Raw genomic sequence first — 17,318 nt, 5'->3', positions numbered from 1 at the left:
TGCCAATATAGACTCCGATGACAAATACAAGACAGACAGGAAAAGATATGGTGATTTGGACGACGACAAAGATTTGGGATATCCAGGAAAATCACATGACTCCAAGAGAGATATCGATGATAAAGATTCCGATGACAACTTCAAGAAAGACAAAAAGCGATTTGGTGATTTGGATGACGACACAGATTTGGGATATCCACGAAAGCCACGTGACTCTGGGAAAAATATCGCAGATAAAGATTCCGATGACAAATACAAGAAAGACAGGAAGAGATTTGGTGATTTGGATGACGACAAAGATTTTGGATATCAACGAAAACCTCGAGACTCTTGGAAAGATATCGATGATAAAGATTCCGATGACAAATACAAGAAAGACAGGAAGCGATTTGGTGATTTGGATGACGACAAAGATCTGGGATATCCAGGAAAATCACGTGACCCCAAGAAAGATATCGATGATAAAGATTCCGATGACAAATACAAGAAAGGCAGGAAGCGATTTGATGATTTGGATGACGATACAGATTTGGGATATCCACGAAAGCCACGTGACTCTGGGAAAGATATCGATGATAAAGATACCGATGACAAATACAAGACAGACAGGAAAAGATATGGTGATTTAGACGACGACAAAGATTTGGGATATCCGGGAAAATCACGTGACTCCAAGAAATATATCGATGATAAAGATTCCGATGACAAATACAAGAAAGACAGGAAGCGATTTGGTGATTTGGATGACGACAAAGATTTGGGATATCCAGGAAAATCACCTGATTCCAAGAAAGATATCGATGATAAAGATTCCGATGACAAATACAAGAAAGGCAGGAAGCGATTTGGTGATTTGGATGACGACACAGATTTGGGATATCCGGGAAAACCACGTGACTCTAGGAAAGATATCGAAGATAAAGATTCCGATGACAAATACAAGAAAGACAGAAAGAAATTTGGTGATTTGGATGACGACACAGATTTGGGATATCCACGAAAGCCACGTGACTCCAAGAAAGATATCGATGATGAAGATACCGATGACAAATACAAGAAAGACAGGAAGAGATTTGGTGATTTGGATGACGACACAGATTTGGGATATCAACGAAAACCTCGAGACTCTGGGAAAGATTTTGGCAATACAGATTCCGATGACAAATACAAGACAGACAGGAAAAGATATGGTGATTTGGATGACGACAAAGATTTGGGATATCCGGGAAAATCACGTGACTTCATGAAAGATATCGATGATAAAGATTCCGATGACAAATACAAAAAAGACAGAAAGAGGTACGGTGGTTTGGATGACGACACAGATTTGGGATGTCCACGAAAGCCACGTGACTCTGGGAAAGATATCGATGATAAAAATACCGATGACAAATACAAGAAAGACAGGAAACGATTTGGTGATTTGGATGACGACACAGATTTGGGATATCCACGAAAGCCACGTGACTCTGGGAAAGAAATCGATGATAAAGATACCGATGACAAATACAAGAAAGACAGAAAGAGATACAGTGATTTGGACGACGACAAAGATTTGGGATATCCGGGAAAATCACGTGACTCCAAGAAAGATATCAATAATAAAGATTCCGATGACAAATACAAGAAAGACAGAAAGAGATACAGTGATTTGGACGACGACAAAGATTTTGGATATCCAGGAAAATCACCTGATTCCAAGAAAGGTATCGATGATAAAGATTCCGATGACAAATACAAGAAAGACACGAAGCGATTTGGTGATTTGGATGACGATACAGATTTGGGATATCAACGAAAACCTCGAGACTCTGGTAAAGACATCGATGATAAAGATACCGATGACAAATACAAGAAAGACAGAAAGAGATACAGTGATTTGGATGACGACAAAGATTTTAGATATACGGGAAAATCACGTGACTCCAAGAAAGATATTGATGATAAAGATTCCGATGACAAATACAAGAAAGACAGGAAGCGATTTGGTGATTTAGATGACGATACAGATTTGGGATATCAACGAAAACCTCGAGACTCTGGGAAAGATTTTGGCGATACAGATTCCGATGACAAATACAAGACAGACAGGAAAAGATATGGTGATTTGGACGACGAGAAAGATTTGGGATATCTAGGAAAATCACAGGACTCCAAGAAATATATCGATGATAAAGATTCCGATGACAAATACAAGAAAGACAGGAAGCGATTTGGTGATTTGGATGACGACAAAGATTTGGGATATCCAGGAAAATCACCTGATTCGAAGAAATATATCGATGATAAAGATTCCGATGACAAATACAAGAAAGGCAGGAAGCGATTGGGTGATTTGGATGACGACACAGATTTGGGATATCCACGAAAACCACGTGACTCTGGGAAAAATATCGATGATAAAGATTCCGATGACAAATACAAGAAAGACAGGAAGAGATTTGGTGATTTGGATGACGACAAAGATTTTGGATATCAACGAAAGCCACGTGACTCCAAGAAAGATATCGATGATGTAGATACCGATGACAAATACAAGAAAGACAGGAAGAGATTTGGTGATTTGGATGACGACACAGATTTGGGATATCAACGAAAACCTCGAGACTCTGGGAAAGATTTTGGCAATACAGATTCCGATGACAAATACAAGACAGACAGGAAAAGATATGGTGATTTGGATGACGACAAAGATTTGGGATATCCGGGAAAATCACGTGACTTCAAGAAAGATATCGATGATAAAGATTCCGAAGACAAATACAAAAAAGACAGAAAGAGGTACGGTGGTTTGGATGACGACACAGATTTGGGATGTCCACGAAAGCCACGTGACTCTGGGAAAGATATCGATGATAAAAATACCGATGACAAATACAAGAAAGACAGGAAACGATTTGGTGATTTGGATGACGACACAGATTTGGGATATCCACGAAAGCCACGTGACTCTGGGAAAGAAATCGATGATAAAGATACCGATGACAAATACAAGAAAGACAGAAAGAGATACAGTGATTTGGACGACGACAAAGATTTGGGATATCCGGGAAAATCACGTGACTCCAAGAAAGATATCAATAATAAAGATTCCGATGACAAATACAAGAAAGACAGAAAGAGATACAGTGATTTGGACGACGACAAAGATTTTGGATATCCAGGAAAATCACCTGATTCCAAGAAAGGTATCGATGATAAAGATTCCGATGACAAATACAAGAAAGACACGAAGCGATTTGGTGATTTGGATGACGATACAGATTTGGGATATCAACGAAAACCTCGAGACTCTGGTAAAGACATCGATGATAAAGATACCGATGACAAATACAAGAAAGACAGGAAGCGATTTGGTGATTTAGATGACGATACAGATTTGGGATATCAACGAAAACCTCGAGACTCTGGGAAAGATTTTGGCGATACAGATTCCGATGACAAATACAAGACAGACAGGAAAAGATATGGTGATTTGGACGACGAGAAAGATTTGGGATATCTAGGAAAATCACAGGACTCTAAAAAAGATATCGATGATAAAGATACCGATGACAACTACAAGAAAGACAAAAAGCGATTTGGTGATTTGGATGACGACACAGATTTGGGATATCCACGAAAGCCACGTGACTCTGGGAAAAATATCGATGATAAAGATTCCGATGACAAATACAAGAAAGACAGGAAGAGATTTGGTGATTTGGATGACGACAAAGATTTTGGATATCAACGAAAACCTCGAGACTCTGGGAAAGATTTTGGCGATACAGATTCCGATGACAAATACAAGACAGACAGGAAAAGATATGGTGATTTGGACGACGACAAAGATTTGGGATATCCGGGAAAATCACGTGACTCCAAGAAAGATATCGATGATAAAGATTCCGATGACAAATACAAGAAAGACAGGAAGCGATTTGGTGATTTGGATGACGACAAAGATTTGGGATATCCAGGAAAATCACCTGATTCGAAGAAATATATCGATGATAAAGATTCCGATGACAAATACAAGAAAGGCAGGAAGCGATTGGGTGATTTGGATGACGACACAGATTTGGGATATCCACGAAAACCACGTGACTCTAGGAAAGATATCGAAGATAAAGATTACGATGACAAATACAAGAAAGACAGAAAGAAATTTGGTGATTTGGATGACGACACAGATTTGGGATATCCACGAAAGCCACGTGACTCCAAGAAAGATATCGATGATAAAGATTCCGATGACAAATACAAGAAAGACAGGAAGCGATTTAGTGATTTGGATGACGATACAGATTTGGGATATCAACGAAAACCTCGAGACTCTGGGAAAGATTTTGGCAATACAGATTCCGATGACAAATACAAGACAGACAGGAAAAGATATGGTGATTTGGACGACGACAAAGATTTGGGATATCCGGAAAAATCACGTGACTCTAACAAAGATATCGATGATAAAGATTCCGATGACAAATACAAGAAAAGCAGGAAGAGATTTGGTGATTTGGATGACGACAAAGATCTGGGATATCCAGGAAAATCATCTGATTCCAAGAAAGATATCGATGATAAAGATTCTGATGACAAATACAAAAAAGACAGAAAGAGGTACGGTGGTTTGGATGACGACACAGATTTGGGATATCCACGAAAGCCACGTGACTCTGGGAAAAATATCGAAGATAAAGATTCCGATGACAAATACAAGAAAGACAGGAAGCGATTTAGTGATTTGGATGACGATACAGATTTGGGATATCAACGAAAACCTCGAGACTCTGGGAAAGATTTTGGCAATACAGATTCCGATGACAAATACAAGACAGACAGGAAAAGATATGGTGATTTGGATGACGACAAAGATTTGGGATATCCGGAAAAATCTCGTGACTCTAAGAAAGATATCGATGATAAGGATTCCGATGACAAATACAAGAAAGACAGAAAACGATTTGGTGATTTGGATGACGACACAGATTTGGGATATCCACGAAAGCCACGTGACTCTGGGAAAGATATCGATGATAAAGATACCGATGACAAATACAAGAAAAGCAGGAAGAGATTTGGTGATTTGGATGACGACAAAGATCTGGGATATCCAGGAAAATCATCTGATTCCAAGAAAGATATCGATGATAAAGATTCTGATGACAAATACAAAAAAGACAGAAAGAGGTACGGTGGTTTGGATTACGACACAGATTTGGGATATCCACGAAAGCCACGTGACTCTGGGACAAATATCGAAGATAAAAATTCCGATGACAAATACAAGAAAGACAGGATGAGATTTGGTGATTTGGATGACGATACAGATTTGGGATATCCACGAAAGCCACGTGCCTCTGGGAAAGATATCGATGATAACGATTCCGATGTCAAATACAAGAAAGACACGAAGCGATTTGGTGATTTGGATGACGATACAGATTTGGGATATCCACGAAAACCACGTGACTCTAGGAAAGATATCGAAGATAAAGATTCCGATGACAAATACAAGAAAGACAGAAAGAAATTTGGTGATTTGGATGACGACACAGATTTGGGATATCCACGAAAGCCACGTGACTCCATGAAAGATATCGATGATAAAGATACCGATGACAAATACAAGAAAGACAGGAAGAGATTTGGTGATTTGGATGACGACACAGATTTGGGATATCAACGAAAACCTCGAGACTCTGGGAAAGATTTTGGCAATACAGATTCCGATGACAAATACAAGACAGACAGGAAAAGATATGGTGATTTGGACGACGACAAAGATTTGGGATATCCGGAAAAATCACGTGACTCTAAGAAAGATATCGATGATAAAGATTCCGATGACAAATACAAGAAAGACAGGAAGCGATTTAGTGATTTGGATGACGACACAGATTTGGGATATTCACGAAAGCCACGTGACTCTGGGAAAGATATCGATGTTAAAGATACCGATGACAAATACAAGAAAGACAGGAAGCGATTTAGTGATTTGGATGACGACACAGATTTGGGATATTCACGAAAGCCACGTGACTCTGGGAAAGATATCGATGATAAAGATACCGATGACAAATACAAGAAAGACAGGAAGCGATTTGGTGATTTGGATGACGACAAAGATCTGGGATATCCAGGAAAATCATCTGATTCCAAGAAAGATATCGATGATAAAGATTCTGATGACAAATACAAGAAAGACAGAAAGAGGTACAGTGGTTTGGATGACGACACAGATTTGGGATGTCCACGAAAGCCACGAGACTCTGGGAAAGCTATCGATGATAAAAATATCGATGACAAATACAAAAAAGACAGGAAGAGATTTGGTGAATTGGATGACGATACAGATTTGGGATATCAACGAAAACCTCGAGACTCTGGGAAAGATTTTGGGGATACAGTTTCCGATGACAAATACAGGAAAGACAGGAAGCGATTTGGTGATTTAGGATGACGACACAGATTTGGGATATCCACGAAAACCTCGAGACTCTGGGAAAGACATCGATGATAAAGATACCGACGACAAATACAAGAAAGACAGAAAGAGATACAGTGATTTGAATGACGACAAAGATTTTGGATATACGGGAAAATCACGTGACTCCAAGAAAGATATCGATGATAAAGATTCCGATGACAAGTACAAGAAAGACAGGAAGCGATTTAGTGATTTGGATGACGATACAGATTTGGGATATCAACGAAAACCTCGAGACTCTGGGAAAGATTTTGGCAATACAGATTCCGATGACAAATACAAGACAGACAGGAAAAGATATGGTGATTTGGACGACGACAAAGATTTTGAATATCCGGGAAAATCACGTGAGTCTGGGAAAGATATCGGTGATAAAGATTCCAATGACAAATACAAGAAAGACAGAAACAGATACAGTGATTTGAATGACGATACAGATTTGGGATATCAACGAAAACCTCGAGACTCTGGGAAAGATTTTGGCAATACAGATTCCGATGACAAATACAAGACAGACGGGAAAAGATATTGTGATTTGGACGACGACAAAGATTTGGGATATCCGGGAAAATCACGTGACCCCAAGAAAGATATCAATGATAAAGATTCCGATGACAAATACAAGAAAGGCATGAAGCGATTTGGTGATTTGGATGATGACAAAGATCTGGGATATCCAGGAAAATCACCTGATTCCAAGAAAGATATCGATGATAAAGATTCCGATGACAAATACAAGAAAGACAGGAAGCGATTTGGTGATTTGGATGACGACACAGATTTGGGATATCCACGAAAGCCACGTGACTCTGGGAAAGATATCGATGATAAAGATACCGATGACAAATACAAGAAAGACAGGAAGCGATTTGGGGATTTGGATGACGACAAAGATTTGGGATATCCAGGAAAATCACCTGATTCCAAGAAAGATATCGATGATAAAGATTCTGATGACAAATACAAAAAAGACAGAAAGAGGTACGGTGGTTTGGATGACGACACAGATTTGGGATATCAACGAAAACCACGTGACTCTGAGAAAGATTTTGGCGATACAGATATAAATGACCAAAACAAGAAAGATAGGAAGATATACGGTGATTTGGAGGATGACAAAGATTTAGGATATCCAGAAAAATCAAATGACTCCGGGAACGATGTCGACAGAAAAAAATCCGATTTTGAACATAAGAATGACAGGAATATTAGGGATATTAGGAAGACACCAGATGATGACAAAGCATCTGACAGTGAATTTCCTGGTAAACAGAAGCAAGACATCACAAGGGCAGATGACTTGGACCTCGAAAGCGGGAATCGCGATAGCAATAGAAGAAACAGGCGTGATGACAAACTACCAGACGTTAAAGTTGGAGATGGGGAATGTAAACTTGTTGACCAAATGAAAGACCAACACGGTGACAATAGCAGCAGTGAACGTCGGACGCCCTCTCCACGAAGACCGGAATCATTGCCGATTGAGAAAATAATGCCAGACGTTACAGATGATATGAGAAATGATTCAAAATCAGGTAAAACATTAGATAGAAATGATCGAAAGACTTCAGGGAAAACAAAGGAGTCTCCAAAAACGGACGATATTGAACAGGAACTGATTCTGAAAGCAAAAGAGGTGACAGCAGAGATCAAGACGCTGAGCGATGCATGGATGTCTGACCAAGATAATAGATCTAGTGAGGATACATCACCATTAGGACGTCTGGAAGACACAAGACCAGACCTGCCGAATACATTCTTCATGGGTGTAGTTCAGTCTGACTTACATACTGCTGAAAGGGACGAGTCACGATCGGATGAAATTCGCGGGAAAGATAATCGTACCGGTGAACTGGGACATGACAACGACGCGTTGAATTCCCTTCCAGACGTAAGTAGCATTCGACATGGTAAAGCCCGCTTTGGCCTTCAACCAGAAACGTATACGAATGAAATGGACAGTGATTTGAGAGCTGATGAGGTCATCATGGTAAAGAGTGACCAACCAGACGCTGGGAAATTGTCTACACAAATTCGTTATCCTTTGGAATCTGCTGGCCTGACAGGTAAAATCGACTCCTTGGTAGGGTACACTTACGATGAATATTCCGATGATATTGTCTGTAATGTTGGCCAAGATGAAAATGCAAAAGATGGAATAGTTGAAAAGGATAATAGTCTGGTCAGTAAGACCAAATACGGAACTCCATCCTTTTCGAATGAAATAACGACAGACATAGATCAAGACGAAAATCCAGAAAATATTCCAGGACTAAACTATGGTCAGGCGTCCACTGAAGATGTTCCTCACAAAAAGAGAGGACTCTCTGTACATTTCGAAGATGAAATTTGCAATGCTCCTGATTCTGTAAAATCGGATTCCGCGCCTGAAATTGCGGACAAATTGACACGTGACAGAAAATATACTTCTGATGGTGACGAACCCGGATGTAGGACAACGGATGCCGTGATCGACAGTAATCTTTCTGAAATATCTAAACGTTCCAACGACACAGATGAGCTCTCCTTTTCGACCTCTGCGGACATTAAAGAAGGGAAAGATGTCCAATCCCCCAAAATTTTAAAGGCCTCGTCTGATGTAACCATTTACGAAGGCCAGAACTTGGTGATCAATTGGGAAATACAAGGTTGGTGTGTTTTTGTTTCACTATTCAATGGAAAATAATTGATTAAATGTAAAATTAACTGGCTAATGGTTCTAATTAAATGTCAGTTAACCAAAACATTGAATTAAAGCTATCTCCCTTAACTGAATATATTTTCCTTTATCTGAGATTTGCGACAAGAGTTATTTGATTTTGTGATATGTGATATAGGCCTATAACATTCAAATAGAAATAATGTTTACAAATCAGTGTGAGCCATTGCAAGTGATTGGAAAAAAATATATGTCCGGTTCACGCATAGTTTCTGTATAAGAATTAATAAAATTGGTAGTAGAACTTTCAAATTACATTCTCTATAAAACTACTGGGTATTTATTCGATGCGTCAAGTATCTTAAAGGTCCTTAGCATGCACCATCGTTAGTACGAAGATGCTTTACAATGCTATTTTTTTTTTTTAATTTTTTTTTTTTTTGAAGAAATCATTTTTGTCAATCTACTGTCGTTGTCAAGATTCATTCCCATAACACTGTTTTTTTCATAAAACGACAGCACCTTAGAAATATTGTAAGATAATCAAAAACTGTCTCAATGTTCGTATTAACTTGCAGGGTGCTCTCTCGAAACATACATGTATGCCATTGTAAAATTATGATATATCGTGTATTGTTTTTTGTTTTTTGTTTTGTTTTTTTTAATTTTGTAATAATAATATTCAAATATAAATCAATATTGGTGTGTAACTTCGTTTCTTTTTTATTGATTTATTATTGATTTATTTTTGAAAAAATATGATTTTTCCTGCAAAGGCGTCCCGGAGCCACGTATGAAAATATACAAAGATGGAGAGCCGATCGAACTATTTGACGGGATGGAGATCGTGCAGGATGGACACGAGTGGAAACTGTCTATCCCTGACGTCATCAGGGATGACGCTGGGTCGTACGAACTACACATCATGAATAAGCACGGCACTGATAAGTCAGAAGTCAAAGTTCAAGTTCAGCGTCAGACTCCAAGGACTTTGCAGAAGTAAGAAATGCTGATTATTATAGCTACGGCTACTTAAAAGCCATCTACCTTAGCCATTTATTTCTAAATGAACCCTTGGCTTGTGAAGATGTCTGAAAGTATACATTTATGTAAGGATTAACAGCACTTTGTATTACTCATAAACACTCTTTATTATTTCAAAGTCGAGTCATTTTAAATCCCTGTCTCCCCGGATCATGAGAGGTAGATGCATATTCCGGTACAACAAAATAGCTCTGAACCTTTTAAAATCCAAAAGTCAATAACTACGGAACTGCAAATATTATATGCAGAATTTATTATGCACAAATAACAAAATTACCTACCAGATGAGGTAATAAAGTGATATACCTGAAAATCGATTTTTACAATCATTGAATTTTACAGGTAAATGTGACAATTTATGTTTCACTAAACCTTTAGCTGGCTTTATGAATCATTTGTAAGAACTACCCATAGAGGACATGTTACCAGAAGCTTTAGCGATTTTACTCTGAAAATATTTTGCAGAATGACTCCCTTTAAATACATTTTCACGGTTTCCAAAGGAAAATTGCTAGAAAATCGTAACATTTAACTGTTGAATTATTTTATGTTATTAAGATTAGAAAACATTCGTTTCATGCCTTCAATATCAGTCAACAGTCAAAACTATTTCCTCTCTGTTTTTGGACCAAGTTAAGTTAATGCAATGAACTGAATACAAATGTACATTGTACAACGCGCGGGAACAGTTCATCGGGTTGGCCAATCACAAAGGGAAAATAGATTTGACTATCGACTAGAAAATACAGTACAAACTTACTAAAACGAATATTATGGGACCTGGAAAAATAATTCGTCATAACCAATGTTCGTTATAAAGTTTCTATTTAAAGGTTAATATCCTAGTTAACGTTAAATATTTCCGCTAGACTAAGCCTTAAAACTAATAACAAGCAACCACTGAGAAAAACACGATTTATTTACGCACAATTAAACTCTATAACATTACACACCGTACACAAATAACTAAATACTAAATATGGTACACACAAGAAAACTATTTCTGTGGTCTTTGTTTGTGTGTGATTTATTTTAAATCCGAATTATACAACCATAGATACAATGTAATCTCTTATATGATGAAATTGAATATCTGTCACTGGAGTTAGCTTTAACTAACTCGTTCCTAAATACTGAATACTAGCAAAAGAGACAGGATCCCACCATAGGCTCCTGACACATAACATAGGGAAAATACTATGTAATGCATATATATAGGTCTTTATATATATGCATTACATAGTACTTTTCCTATCTTATGCGTCAGAAACCTATGATCCCACTATAGAGATAATCTAAAATATGACTCCCGTTTATGTAACCCCGGCTTTCGTTGATGGTCCAAACCTATCTAAATCAAATATAAACTATACTTTTGATGTTAGAGCTTTACAAAATCCTGAACTTATGTGAAAAGTAAACAAGTTCATAAACATTAATCGAGCGAATATATGGCGACAATATGAAAGGTAAACAAGAAATATCTTTAAAAAAGATAAACGGCATAGTTTAAATGCTGGTGTTTATAATATAAAACTGCTGGTGAAATAAATGAACGAACTAATGTGTTTCAGATAACAAAATGATATCAGTTTGAATCATTTTGGTGATAATACCATGCGCGTAGCCAAGTTATTTTGTATGTGTATGCAGAGAAATGAAATGAGGGGTGAATGAGTACCGTATTATGATATACAGTTAAGTGTTTGGACAATTTAAGTCCGTCATTTAACGATGTCCGAATAGTTATGTTGTCCTGTTTTCTTGAAACGACGAGCCTTGTACAGCATTTAGAATGATAATTTGTGTTGACTTTACCTTATTTTGCACGCTTGGAACACGTTTACATAATGTCCGAATATGTGTTCAATAACCATACGTAACCATAGTCCATTGGGCAAAGCAATACCTTTCCTTTGGGAAGGGCTGTACAAGAAAGAAATCAAGACCAAAAACCTGAGATCAACCTTGTATTTAAGTCGCGTTACCGTAACACGACGTTTTGGGATGATCATTGCGACAATGGGTGATGTTTTCATGACGGTATGTGTAGGTAAAATACATTTAATAATAATTCGAAGTCCCGCTGTTTCGAAGTTTTTCTGTTAGTCCCTTGAACTTCGAAACAGTTCCAGTAAAGTCGAATTGAATTTGATATAAATGAATCTTTCAACTGTACCGGTGGTCATAACATAGCACGACATGTGTTCTAGAGTTAAGTTAAAAGTTGGAATTATAACGATTATCATTATACTCAGATAGGGGTTGATTGACGAGGATTAATGTCCTTCTGGTTATAGCCGAGCCTAGGACACTCTCTCAGATACATGTAGGGGTCAGAGTTCAGAAGCTTAACTACCAGGGAACTGTGTTCATGTGACAACCCAGGCAAGCCAGGAAAACCACACTTGGTCTCGTTTGGAGACGTTAATCCAACTCTTTAGCAGCCTTGATATATAAGGCAAAACATTAGTGACAGCGTTGGTGTGCAAACCTAATGATTTAAAAATACATTAATTTACTAATTTCATTGAAGATCAGACAAAGGGTACATATATAATATCAAAATCTGTACATTTGAAAATTATATTTCTGTGTCTATCTGCGTTCAGATAGCTGTGTTTCATTATATTCAATAACATTCCTAAGCATACGTATAGTAACGTTCACCTAACGTTTGAAAGCAAACGATTTCCTTAAAAGTATTGTTTCATTTCTGCATCTTACCAACTGTCATGTAGTTAGGAAAATTCCAATAGTGAATTTTGTACTCTATGCGCATATATAACTCCGGACCTGTTCTTTTGGTTAATGTTTTATAATTCATTTTAAGATTAACAGTAATAAATATGTAAATCAGACTTCACCCTGGTTTCCGGTTGTAAGTAGACCTTTATAGGAATGGCACCAAAGGGAGGATGGTGTGGTCTAGATCAGACCCCAGAAAAAAAATGTAAATGTTACTATGCCCAAATTTTAAATCATATTTAAATGAGCAATTTAAATATGTAAATGAGATATTATCTCCTATTTTCACTTTTCGCTCATTCACTATATGTACGTTTAACAACAGATGATATAGGCGCTTATTTTACTTTTCTTAATGGAGAAAGTATCAGATTATTTTTTCTACAAGTTTCATGCAATTTGTGCCGAAATACATTGACACATATTTGAAAAAAAAATTGTTCTCGTTGTGTATAATTGTTATAATGGAATGAGTTAAATTATAATTCTTTATTGTATTGTGTTTCGGCATATTATCGTGATAACATATCTTATATAAGATAATACACTTTAAGGGATAGGAGATCTAACAATGCTATATAGTTTACATTCAGCACGTATCTGAATATAGCTGTTAGATTGTCTGACATGTGTAAAAGAGCTTTCAGATACCCCTTTTCCTCGTGGAATCAATTGAAATCTACTTTTACCTGAAATGGTTTTACATGTACGTCTAACTGCAAAAAAGCAAATACGTGTACTTGAGACATATTTGAAAATACAATCTGTTTAGTATAAAAAAGATAATCTGAATTGTATAAAATAAATATGTATTGTAAAAGGGAATGGTAGGAGAGATAAACAGAAGAAAATTAGGAGAATTTAGAAAATAACTTGCTCTATTTTGAAGGTATAATACCAAATAGACTGATTGATCAAGACAAGAGAGGTGGGGGACACCAAACCGGAATCAAGTTAATTATTTAGTAGAGTAAAGTAACAAAAAAATATTATTGAATTATTCTATTTTTTTCTTTTAATTTAAGTTTCCTATGTTTAGGACTTAACGTTTTTGTATCAAAGCTCATTTTAAACTTATCGAAACACTTTTAAGTCTATATTAGTATATATATATCTGGCATCTTTTTTATTTGACAACTAATTTTGAAATTATTTGGATTTATTTTCATTTTTCCCATATTTTGTGTAAACCGTCGGATATCAAAACTAAGTTTTGTGTGCTATTTAGAATTTGCTTCAACCTCTCATATATACATATGCATCTTGCAAATTTTGTATATAAAATGCATAAATTTGGCATTGATCTTTTATGTCCTGAATGCTCTAAAATGTTAGCGTAAGCATTTTGCAATTCTGACAACCACCAGGGAGCTTTATTACATCAGGTGTGCCATTTTGACTTGCTTCTGATGCTGATGGTTCCTGCGGGGCGAGCTGAAATTTCTTCCAAAGAGATTTTTCTTTGTCCCACTTTAACCGACCGATTGATTGCGTTCCCTACCACGTAATGCCTAGTTATATCAATTAGTGGGTTTGACTAGAACCATCACCCAGGGACAGCATTCATAGTTTGTGTATAGAAAAGCGCATATAAAGTTTTTTCTTTCTTTGTTTGTTAATGTGATTGGTCAATGTAGCGGTAAATGCAAACTGCAGATTTGTATGCAGTTAAAAACGAAACAAAGTTAATATTGAATGCAAGCTGAATAAGTGAATGTATCTTTTCAAATGACACATTAATACAATTATATTCATGTGGTAAGAGAAACATTCTGATCCTATACTGTGATGATCTAAGGGAGATAACCTCGCTAGATCTAGCTGACTGTTTACACCGTCAGTTCCCGCCATTACTATGATGTCAATTCCCGATATTTGATGTTAAGTTGTTAGTTCCCGACATTGCCCTCAGTATATTTCTGGGTTTTTTTTACAGGGAACTTGCAGCCCCAGCGTTTACGAAGACGCCTGTTGACACGACAGTTAAAGAGGGAGACGACCTCGTTCTCAAATGCTCTGTTCAGGGTGAGTATAGTCCAACACAATGAAAGCTCATATTAAACCATTTGAATAGGACGATTTCAGGTTAAATTGATTATTGATCATAGTGTCACAGTCATTCGTAATTTGCTAGATAGGTAGTATACACACACTGTAGTACTGTAGTGGTCAATATTTTGAAATTCCCCAATTAGGGTGATTGCTGTAAATTTTTTTGACAAATTGCATGTAATGCCTTCCCTACAGTTCTTTCAGTCAGTTCTTTCAGATGGACTGATCGACTGAATTAAAAAAAAATGTGTTTTACTGATAGTTGTGTCTAAATTTAGTATCCAAAATAGAAATTCTTAAGTCACGTCCCTTAATAAAGTTGCCTGTTTCTTTTTTTTCATAATTGAGTATATATAATTATGTAGATATATATAGATTCCAAAAGGAACATTGTTTACTTTAATCTAAAAGAATTTTTTCCACCGATTTTGGATAAAAAAAGATATGAACATTTTATATGGAGAGTATAAATATATATTGGTGTTACTAATGAATTGACTTTAGTGTTACTAATGAATTGACTTCACTTTTTTTTACTATGATTTTTGGGCCATAATTCGAACCATTTCTTATGTTAAATACATTTTTTTCAGATTTCTCCCCCCAAAATTCCCAATTTGAAAATGTGAAAAAAGGAAATTTAAAAAATTGCATTGTAATGTGATAAGCATCAAAAGGAATGACCACATTGTTGTGTTCACTTCTTTAAAGTGTAACACTTGATAATTATCTCTTGGTGTACATAATTAGTGTTGCTTACTTCCTAAAATTTATTTTAAAAAGTTACCGCTATAAAAATATTTAAAAGTATTTCCCAATTTTCCGTAAACTACGCTAAATTTTCCAATTTTAAGGGCACTCATGGCCCCTTTCCCAAAAAGGGTAAAAAAAATCACTACATTTTAAAAGCTTAAATGAATTCTGTAGTATGGGCCCCACGGTAGTAATAAGAACTACTATAACACCGATATATGGATGTCTTTGGCAGGTTTTCCTCCGCCCCAGGTCCTGTGGCTGAGAGATGGAGAGGAGCTAAGTGATGGTGAGGAGGTAGAAATCATGGAGGAAAAGGGAGACCAATGTCTGATCGTCTGGGAGGCTGGGCCAGAACATTCCGGTCACTACATCTGTCGGGCGGTCAACTCACAGGGCACCTCAGAGGTCAAATTTGATGTTGACATACAAGGTTAGTAAATTTAGCAGTAGCAAATTATCAAAATTATGTAGGCTCAAGGCCATGGGAGGTTAAGTATAATATATAGTATTGTATAAAATTGCTTGCATGTATGTACAAAAATATATAACATCATGTGACAAAGTCTAAATTAAACATGCTTAAAGGAGTCCTATTTTTTTTTTTTTTTTGATGAATTTGGGGGTAAATAAGATTTTAAAGTAATATTCCAGTTATTGTATCTAACTACTGAAAAGAGTGAAATTAGCAGACCACGCTGATAGGGAGCTCCCCAACCCTTGTGCAATTAAATTTCACCACTATGTAGAGGAAGAAACCTTTATTTTTACATATAATCAAGGTTTTATTATGTGTATTCATTTCAATACTACTTTAAAAGACATAATGTTTTAATGCACCAATTGTAAAAAATGTCTTTTAATCATTTATGTTCATGTATATGATATTACGATTTCAGAGAGTTTGGTAGGTATAGGGGTTGTCAATCACCTGCTCTTTGTTTTTTTCAGGATATCAATATTTTGTATTTTATTATGGTTAAGATTAAGATGATTGATCCCCTATGTTAAACTTATAATGATTTATACTTTGTAACTATATACTAGTACAATGTAATTGTGATATGTGACACTTTAATAAACAAGTGGTCTATCAATACAATATGTCTTTTTACACAGTTGGTCTCTTTAGCCAGGTCCTCAAAACACTGGTCTCTCAATACAGGTGGTCTCTCAATACAGGTGATCTCTCAATACAGGTGATCTCTTTACTCATGTAATCTCTTTACAAACCTGGTCTCTAAATAAAAATGGCCAATCAAAATATAGGTGGTCTCTTTACAGAGAGGGTATCTTAATACAAGTGGCCAATCAAAATACAGGTGGTCTCTTTACACAGAGAGTCTCTAAATACAAATGGCCAATCAAAAGACAGGTGGTCTCTAAATACAAGCGGCCAATCAAAATACAGGTGGTCTCTTTACACAGAGAGTCTCTAAATACAAGTGGCCAATCAAAAGACAGGTGGTCTCTAAATACAAGCGGCCAATCAAAATACAGGTGGTCTCTTTACACAGAGGGTCTCTAAATACAAGTGGCCAATCAAAATATAGGTGGTCTCTTTACACAGAGGGTATCTTAATACAA

General features: G+C 36.6%; 1 protein-coding gene across 1 annotated transcript in view; it reads left to right on the top strand.

The window, feature by feature from the left end:
* Positions 1–6,264: 6,264 nt before the first annotated feature.
* Positions 6,265–17,318, top strand: part of LOC117317674 (titin-like) — a 72,425-nt gene continuing 61,371 nt past the window's right edge. The window contains 4 exon segments of the mRNA XM_033872545.1: positions 6,265–9,123; positions 9,911–10,133; positions 14,863–14,951; positions 15,967–16,164. Coding sequence (XP_033728436.1) covers positions 7,107–9,123; positions 9,911–10,133; positions 14,863–14,951; positions 15,967–16,164 — 2,527 coding nt within the window. The 5' untranslated portion in view covers positions 6,265–7,106.

The sequence above is a fragment of the Pecten maximus genome, chromosome 19, assembly GCF_902652985.1.
Source record: "Pecten maximus chromosome 19, xPecMax1.1, whole genome shotgun sequence".
In the NCBI taxonomy this organism is placed as follows: Eukaryota; Metazoa; Mollusca; class Bivalvia; order Pectinida; family Pectinidae; genus Pecten; species Pecten maximus.
Note: the sequence above shows the minus strand (reverse complement) of the source record. Positions and strands in the feature narration are given on the sequence as shown.